This window comes from Eptatretus burgeri, chromosome 3, assembly GCF_056783735.1.
Source record: "Eptatretus burgeri isolate ZD-2024b chromosome 3, Ebu_testis_v1, whole genome shotgun sequence".
NCBI lineage: Eukaryota > Metazoa > Chordata > Myxini > Myxiniformes > Myxinidae > Eptatretus > Eptatretus burgeri.
Genome location: NC_140963.1, coordinates 64,639,497 through 64,649,496, shown reverse-complemented (window position 1 = coordinate 64,649,496; position 10,000 = coordinate 64,639,497). Strand labels below are relative to the sequence as shown.

Genomic DNA, 10,000 nt, shown 5'->3' with positions numbered 1-10,000 from the left:
AAATCCGTAATCCCAACGGCTCCGACTCCTCATTCAGCACCTCGAGGGCCCCCAAGAGGATGTCTAAAGTCTCCGCAAAGATGACTGCATCATCTGCAAAATCAAGGTCCGAGATCTTGACATTGCCAAACGATGCACCGCAACTTGATCTCTCCGACATCCTCCCAAAAATCCAGTCCATACAAGTGCTGAAAAGTGTGGGGGCAAGTACACATCCTTGACGAACTCCAGCAACAACTGGAAATAAGTCAGAGATGGTACCACCACACTTCACAGCACTCTCAGTACCAGAGTAGAGTTCAGACATCAGATCGATCAGTTTCGGTGGCACCCCACGAAGACCAAGAATCCTCCAGAGGACATCCCGATTCACTGAATCGAACGCTTTACAGAGATCAACATAGGCTGCAAGCAGCCCCTGCCGAAACTCTCGTCTGCGTTCGGTGAGGACACGAAGTGCAAGGATACGGTCAATCATTGACCTCTTTGGTGTAAAGCCTGACTGCTCTGGACGCTGGTGCTCAAGCAGATGGTGGCGAACCCTATCAAGAATTATCCGAGCAAAGACCTTGCCCGGCACTGAGAGCAGCGTCACCCCTCGGTAGTTGTTGCAGTCTTGGCGATCACCCTTCCCTTTCCAGAGAGGGACAACAAGGCCCCTCTTCCAGTCAGTTGGGATGATGCCTGTGTTCCAGGCAGAGCACAAAACTGCATGCAACGACATGAGTGCAGCATTTCCACCAGCCTTGAGAAGTTCAGCATGGATGCCACAGATCCCTGGAGCTTTGCCCCGTTTCAACTGGTTCACCGCAGCCTGTGTTTCCACAAGCGATGGTGGACCACAGTTGATTCGAGGGTCAGCAACAGGGATTGTAACACCCTTGAAGTCCAACTCGACAGCTGGGGGATCAGCCTGGTACAACCGCTCAAAGTAACCGGCCCAGCGGGCCTTCACTTCAGACTCCTCTGTCAAGAGCCTACCACTCTCTGCTCGAACTGCAGTGCTCCGAGGGATGGGCTTGGATGAACGTAATGCGCGAATTCCCCTGTAAGCGGGACGAGAATCACCTGTCCACAGGTGATGCTCTACCCCCTCACAGATTCCTCGCACATAGGCCTCCTTGTCCACCCTTAGTGCACGTACAGTTTTACGCCTCAGCTCCCTGAACAGCTCAGCTCTGCCATTCAGCCTGGCCCTGCGACTCTGGTCAATGGTATCCAGTGTCCCTTGAGAGACAAAATTCTTCTTTGCCCTGCGGTGAACTCCAAGGCATCCACCGGCAACATCAAGGACGGTGGTCTTGAAGGTGCTCCACAACTCTTCAGGACCCCCCAAAGCACACAGACCCCCCAAGTGTCCACTCAGCCTGTTCGCAAACTCCTCAGCTACTCTCTCATCCCTGAGCTTGGCAACATCCAGCCTAGGCTGGGATGGTACCATTCTCCAGGATTTAAGGTGCAGCTTTAGAGTTGCTACAACAAGCCTGTGGTCAGTATTGAGGAACTGAGCACTCCGGTAGACCCTGCAGTTCTGGATCATCCTCCAACGACCGTCAATGAGGACATGGTCAATCTCCTTTGCCACACCGCCAGCGTTGGAATACCAAGTCCAGTGATGAGCTTGCGGGCGCTGAAACCATGAACCAGCCACCCTAAGTCCATGACTTCTTGCAAAGTCAAGGAACTTAGTGCTATTCTGGTTCATAGTTCCTGACCCATGGGGACCAACACACACCTCATAACCATCCCTATCAGTTCCAGTCGATGCATTGAAATCCCCCAAGACTAGAAGTGTATCTCGTCTGGGGCACTGATCAACCACAGACTCGAGTGTGGCGTAGAATGTGTCCTTCACGGTGAGATCACTCGCCTCAGTCGGAGCATAAATAGAGACCAGGGAAATGACACCTAAGGAGTGGCGAATCCTTAATCTCATAATACGCTCGTTGACCGGTGTTACCTCAATTATCATTGGGGTCAGCTTATTGGACACAGCTACAGCAACTCTTTGGGTATGGTAACCATCAGAGCGACCAGACCAATAGTAGGTGTAACCACCCACCATTATCTCGCCGCAATCCGGTCTCCGAACCTCAGAGAGAGCTGCAATCCCGATGTCCAAACGCTTGAGCTCAGATGATAACAGAGACAGGTGATCATCCTCTCTTAGGGATAGGACATTCCAGGCACCCACCCGAAGGGACCGCCTCAGGTTAACCCAAGGAGACCGCCGTCTGGTGGACGACACCTCAGCACCACTCCGACACACTCTCCCGCAATCTGATCCAGGGATGTTACCCCGTGGTTTCCCTCCTATCAAAGATTGGGGGTCCCGAAGGCTTTGCCCCAATCCAGTCATCCGGTGAGCTGCCCTGCGAAGAGAAGCTGCACAGGAGGTACTCCCACGGAGTGGGTTTTCAGATTTTTTTGCGTTTTTGCGTTTTGCGGAATGAAGCGTTTTACGGTGGCCGGAGTGCAAATCCTGCCACCAACCTCCTAATAAGAAGTAACCCAACTGCAGGAGGACGTCCGCAGACACAGTTGGGCAGTAGATATGGATGGCCGTTGGCTCACAAGGAGCTCCTCTGCCCTTTGACAGGTTTTGTTTTTAATCCTGCTGGGTGTCCATATCCAAACACCCTCCTCACCAGAAAACCTGGTGGGGGAGACGGTTTAGTCGCCGACAACCCGACCATGGAACAGGTTAGTACAGGTTTACATGGTACCTGTAGCAGGTCACAGATCGAACCTGACCTGACCTGTCTCTCTGCAGAATTTGTTTCTATAAGGCTCACTTGGCTGCACATGGATGGGTTTGATGGTTGTGGAGTCGCGGCTGAAACCCGAATCCTATCCAGTTTCCTCCCGATGACTCCATTGCTGATCTTCACTTCTTTGGGTCCCTTCTTGGTCTTCCGTTTGATTTGCAAAAACTTTTCATTTCATTGTTAAAAAGTGACTGAACGAATGAATTAATTTTTCCATCGGACTCTTTCTTTTGAAAAGACTCTCACGAGCATCAATATAGTTTGATGAAATGCACTCTTTGAACGTTTTGAGACTAGGTGCAGCGTTCTTTAACACCAGCAGATGGCACACGTAACAACATAAATGGTCGAAATAGCAGTTAAATCACCAACTGTCGGAATATTCAAAAAGCAAACACCAATGTCACAAACCAAAACTTATTTTCCAAAAAAAAATACATATCGTGGTTGGGCAAGGTTGTTATTTTTTTTCTCGTTGTCGTTCACTAATCTGTAGGCAAGGTCCGACTTTTCATTGAAAGTGTCATTAAGTTGGAATTTGTTCTGCAGTGCCAGTGATCTTCAAGAAACACACCGTGATATCCACAATGTCCACCACCATCTAATGCTTGCACATGGACACCCAGCTCACCATCCATCGCAACACACACTTTGTGACGCAATGCCATGCCTGTAAGGCACCGATCCAGCAATTGATATTCGGATCGGGAATCAAACCCACGCAAAGGGAAGTGTGCTCGGTCTGCAACTCTCCATCGGAGGCGGTGCAAACGTGTGATGAGAAGGACTCTTAAATAGGAACCTATTGCGGCGTACCTTTTGGGTCACACGTGTCCCAAAGGCTATACTAGTCCTCACCCACGCATTCAACAATCGTCACCCCACCGGCCACCTTTACTGAAATTAATGATGCGCTTCATTTACCTGCTACGGGTACTCGCATGAAGGTTCATATCAAAAGTTTGACCGAAAAATGTGTGTATAACGATCAAGCTAGTCGATGGAAAGGGGGTATGTTATTGAGGTTGGGGTAAGAGTGAAATCTTCCGCAGAAGGTGTTGCTGGACCAACGTCGTCGTTTCATTTCCAACAATGGGGGCTGCGATTGGGTGTGTAAAGGTGAGATGGTAAGTGGTGCATCTCCAGGATTCGGCGGTTTTGTTGGGGAAAGCGACAGCCCAGGCACCTGGTGAGATCCCACACCACGTGCGCACGTGTGCGCCGCTCCCAGTGCATTTCCTTCCACTTGAAATTTTCCGTGAAGTTATCGGAGCGGAATTGTCCTTGATATCTGAATCCTGCAGTGGCTGGAGCGCGTTTTCTCACAATCTAGCGAGGTTGATGGGAGTGCAGTCCAGTAGGGGAGGAAAAGGGTGGGGAGGTGGGGGAGGGCAGAATTGGGATCTCACACGGGCTGAATGCTCCGCAGTGATGCTGATGCGAAAAGCGCGGTTGTAATAAACGTTATCAGCTCAAATGCGATTTTTCATTATCCTCCTACAAACCCAGATCTGCAAGTGTTGGGTGAAGCAGAGCCCCTTGCCTTCAGCGCAGCCTGCAGCACGTGTCCATAAGGAATGTCTGCTATCCGGCGCAAAGTCGTGGAAGATTACCAGATCGTGAGTACCTATGGTTGCGTCGAGCCGGACACCGGCCAGGTGCCCCAGAAGAAGAAACGGCAGCGCTTTGTTGAAAAGAATGGCCGCTGCAACGTGCAGCATGGCAACCTGCGCAGGGAGACGAGTCGTTACCTCTCGGACTTATTCACGACCCTAGTGGACCTCAAATGGCGTTGGAACATGCTCATTTTTTTTCTCACCTATACAGTCGCTTGGCTATACATGTCCTCCATGTGGTGGGTCATCGCTTTTGTTCGTGGAGACCTCAATAAGACACACGGAGGCAACTACACCCCATGCGTAACGAACGTGCACGGCTTTTCCTCGGCGTTCCTCTTCTTCATCGAGACTGAAGCTACCATCGGTTACGGATTTCGCTACATAACTGATAAATGCCCCGAGAGTATAATCCTCTTCCTTTTCCAGTCCATCATGGGTTCCATCGTGGATGCCTTTCTCATCGGCTGCATGTTCATCAAGATGTCTCAGCCAAAGAAACGAGCCGAGACCCTGATGTTCAGCGAGACCGCCGTGATCTCTTGGAGGGACGGCAAGCTTTGCCTAATGTTCCGCATCGGAAACCTGAGAAACAGCCACATGGTCTCTGCGCAAATCCGATGTAAACTTATAAAGGTATGTAAAGGTGAAACAGGCCATGCAACGCAAATGCTAACTATAAGTATTCAAGCACAATGCATCAAAGTTCTAATTCAACTTAGATGAAAATGTTTGGCTGACATTAAGATTTGTTTGATTACTTTTTATTGTGAAAGTTTTTCAGTTAGTTTGATGAACTTCGACACAATTATAGCCCTTTTTGTCGACAGAGTCAAAGCTCATGGAAAAACGGGAACACTGAACGGATGGGGACGCAATGGAGAGCGAGAACACTGAATGGATCAGGATGCAATAGAGAGCTAGAACACTGAATGGATCGGGGTGCAATCGAGAGTGAGAACACTGAATGGATCGGGACGCCGCAGAGAGCAAGAACACTGAATGGATTAGGATGCAATAGAGAGCTAGAACACTGAATGGATAAGGACGCAATGGACAGCGAGAACACTGAATGCATCAGACGCAATAGAGTCCTGGAACACTGAATGGATCAGGATGCAACAGAGAGCTAGAACATTCAAAAATCAGGATGCAACAGGGAGCTAGATCATTTAATGGATAATGATGAAAGAGAGAGCTGGAACAATGAACGGATCAGGACCCAATGGAGAGCCAGAACACTGTCTGTATTTGGATGCAACAGAGAGATTGAGCACAAAATGGATCAGGATGCAACAGAGAGCTAGAACACTGAAAGGATCGGGATGCAATAGACAGTGAGAACACTGAACGGATCAGGACTCAATAGAGAGTGAGAACACTGAATGGATCGGGACGCCACAGAGAGCAAGAACACTGAATGGATTAGGATGCAACAGAGAGATTGAGCACAAAATGGATCAGGAGGCAATAGAGAGTGAGAACACTGAACGGATAAGGACTCAATCGAGAGTGAGAACACTGAATGGATCGGGACGCCACAGAGAGCAAGAACACTGAATGGATTAGGATGCAACAGAGAGATTGAGCACAAAATGGATCAGGATGCAATAGAGAGTGAGAACACTGAATGGATCAGGATGCAATAGAGAGCAAGAACACTGAATGGATCATGATACAAGAGAGCTAGAATACTGACTTTATCAGGATGCAAAGGAGAGTGAGAATACCGAGCGGATCAGGAGGCAATAGAGTCCTGGAACACTGAATGGATCAGGATGCAACAGAGAGCTAGAACATTCAAAAATCAGGATGCAACAGGGAGCTAGATCATTTAATGGATCATGATGAAAGAGAGAGCTGGAACAATGAACGGATCGGGACCCAATGGAGAGCCAGAACACTGTCTGTATTTGGATGCAACAGAGAGCAAGAACACAAAGTGGGTCAGGACGCAACAGAGAGATTGAGCACAAAATGGATCAGGATGCAACAGAGAGCGAGAACACTGAAAGGATCGAGATGCAATAAACCTTGAGAACACTTAACGGATCAGGACTCAATAGAGAGCTAGAACACTGAATGGATCGGGGTGCAATCGAGAGTGAGAACACTGAATGGATTAGGACACAATTGAGAACTAGAACACTGAACGGATCGGGAAGCAATAGAGTGAGAACACTGAATGGATCGGACACAATTGAGAAGTAGAACACTGAACGGATCATGACGCAATAGAGAGTCAGAACACTGAATGGATCGGACACAATTGAGAAGTAGAACACTGAACAGACCAGGACGCAATAGAGAGCTGGAGCACTGTCTGTATTGGGATGGGACAGAGAGCAAGAACACTGAATGGATTTGGATGCAACAGAGAGCAAAAACACGAAATGGATCCGGTCGCAACAGAGGGATAGAACACTAAATGGATCAGGATGCAACAGAGAGCTAGAACACCGAATAGACCAGGATTTAATAGAGTGAGAATACTGAAAGGATCAGGACACAATTGAGAGTGAGAACACAGAACGGATCAGAATGCAATAGAGAGCAAGAACACCGACTGAACGGACCGGGACACAATGGAGAGCGAAAACACTGAACGGATTAGGATGAAACAGAGAGCGAGAATGCTGAATGGATCACGATACAATGGAGAACTAGAACATTGAACAGATCAGGATGCAACAGGGAGCTAGAACACTGAATGGATCATGATGAAAGAGAGAGCTGGAACACTGAACTTTTCAGGACACAAAGACAGCGAGAACACTGAATGGATCAGGACTCATTGGAGAGCTAGAACACTGTCTGTATTGGAATGCAACAGAGAGCAAGAACACTGAATGGATCATGATACAAGAGAGTTAGAACACTGACTTTATCAGGACGCAAAGGAGAGTGAGAATACCGAGCGGATCAGGAGGCAATAGAGTCCTGGAACACTGAATGGATCGAGATGCAACAGAGAGGAAGAGCACTGGACGGATCAGGACGCTTGTGGAAGAGCTAGAACACTCAATGGATCAAGACGAATACTGACCGGACCCTTCTTCTCTTGAACTACGATTCAAGTTAATTGCTTAAATGACAAATTCATATTTCACATATTATCTCTTCCCCTCCTCCATTTAACCCCCATTCTGTTCACATTGCCTTCGCTCAAGCCTTTCACAAACAGGCGATGGCCTTGATGTTCGACTGTGGAAGCTGTCAATAATTTTGAATATGTTCATGGTGCTGGCAAGGTATCTCAACTATTCTTGGCTTCTTAGCAAAAGACACTGTGGGATTTATAAAATCCATCAGCTAATGGCAGCACACGGGACACCTGGTTTCATGTCGATCCGAGAGTCGGTGCAGCTTGTGATGCTGTAATCTGTCTGTGAAGCACCAATCAGATAGGTTCATGATTGTCGCGGTCGGGAATCAAACTCACGCCAGACGGCTCAAAGTTAAGTGAGCTTAGTGCCTCTGCTGCATCTCGTCCTATTTGCATCAAGCGTATGTATCGCAAAATATTTTATTACGAGACACAAAGCAAACGGAAAGATGAGACTTCATTTTCACGCAAGTGCACCCCCCCCCAAATGGTGTTGCTCCACCGGGTCATTGTTCACCTGTGCCATTGTTCACCTGTGCCATTGTTCTGTTTGCAAATAGGTCGTCCATCAAATTACAAAGAAACCGCAGAAGCAAATTGCTGCACAGCAACACCATTTTTTGTGAGTACTGACTTAATTTGTAAATTCAATCATCACCGTTTTGTTAATGCGATTTTTTTTCTCTTCTCTACGATAGACTTACACCCCGATGCAAACTTCATAAATCTCACCGAACATGTCCTCAAAGCCGCATTACAATGCTCATGGGATATGCGTCATTTACAAAATAATGCTCAAGAGGACATGGAATCTTCTGGAAGGAAACGTCATCGAGCCTGAATAATTGGCTAAATAACCTCGGTGCCACTAATGGTGACACAATGAGTGGTTGCTCTGAGTCTGGGAGCTTGGTGGTTCGAACCCCAACCGAGTCATACCAAAGACTTTTAAAATGGTATGTGAACTGCTTCCACGCTTAATGCTCAGCATTTTAAAAGGTAATAGCACGCACAAACAACCATAGGTTGGTAAACATAGTGCAGGCTTTGATGGCCTCCTACTGCATTGCATGTCGTTCCTTGTATTAAGGGAACTCGAATTATTACTATTATTATTAGCCAGACCTCCACACAATGGAGGACTGGGTTTTACAATTACGACTGTGTGTGTGTGTGTGTGTGTGTGTGTGTGTGTGTGTGTGTGTGTGTGTGTGTGTGTGTGTGTGTGTGTGTGTGTGTGTGTGTGTGTGTGTCTGTCTGGGCCGTAACTACCATTTGAGCTTTTGTCATCAAATTTTCAACAAAACTGTATAATGAGAATATGGAGAAGACAAACTTATAATTTTCTGAAAATATTTTTCATTATTATCCCCCGCCAACCAACGAAGTTGGCGGGGGATATAGAAATGGGTTCCATCCGTCCGTACGTCACATTTCGTTTCCGGAGCTGAACTACAAATCCCCTCAAGATATATTTACGAAATTTGGTACACATATCAAGCAAGTGGTGAACTTGTGCCTTTTGATATTTAGAGATTTCCCCCCAAAAAAATTCTGTCACTTTCCATGGTAACAAGGTGGGTATTAAGAAATAATTGAGGTTAACATTTGTTTCCAGAGCATCGTTGCAAAACTATGAACTATTTCTTTATGAAATTTGGTACACACATCAAGAATAAATTGAACTGGTGCCTTTTGCTACTTGTCCTCGTTTACTATGGCGGGGGATATCGAAGGCTTTGTCTTCAACGGATGCTAGTTTTTATTATTATTCGACATTTTTTGGGGCTTTTTTTTTTCCTCAATTTCTTTTTTTTGTGTGATGATCCACTATTGATTCTCCATGAGGGCTTACAGCAACCCCCCCCCCCCAAGTAGAGAATATTTTAATAATTGTGATGTCATAGGTCACGTCGAATGGCAGCCACCTTTGATTAAACAAACACCAAAAATAAAACATATCGCTGAAATCGCAGAAAAATTTGAAACTTGCACTTATCATTCTACTCCCAATGGGGAATAAAGGATTGTAGGGATGATGTCATTGGTGAAGTTGTGGACCAACCATACATGTTTTAAATAAAAATCCTTGTTCACCATTGAGATTCAGTGTGAACGTCCACACATCTTCAATAATCAAATCTTCAACAAACCTTTATTATGAGAATGTGGAGAACTCGAAATAAAAGAATAAAATGTAAAAAAAAAAAAAAAGTTAATTGTCATTTTCGTCAAGTTTAGTTTGAGCACAAAGCAGATGGTCTTTGCATTTTGAGATGCTTTCTCGTTATTATTATTATTATTATTATTATTATTATCATCATCATTACTTGTTGGTGTTGTTTTGGAATGAAAATATTAGTGCAACGATATTGAAAATTAAATTTGAGTTGAAGAGTGAAATTTGAATGGAAAAGTAAAATGACTTCTTGGGATATAAGATCTAATCTCACTTTTACATCCTGTGATGGAACACAATTCTCCATGGAAACAGAAATACATGCAGTTTA

General features: G+C 46.2%; 1 protein-coding gene across 1 annotated transcript in view; it reads left to right on the top strand.

Annotated features, from left to right (window-relative positions):
• The first annotated feature begins 4,008 nt into the window (after positions 1-4,008).
• Positions 4,009-10,000, top strand: part of KCNJ3 (potassium inwardly rectifying channel subfamily J member 3) — a 116,994-nt gene continuing 111,002 nt past the window's right edge. The window contains exon 1 of the mRNA XM_085873788.1: positions 4,009-5,020. Within this exon, the coding sequence (XP_085729914.1) occupies positions 4,346-5,020 (675 nt within the window). The 5' untranslated portion in view covers positions 4,009-4,345. The remainder of the gene's footprint in view (positions 5,021-10,000) is intronic.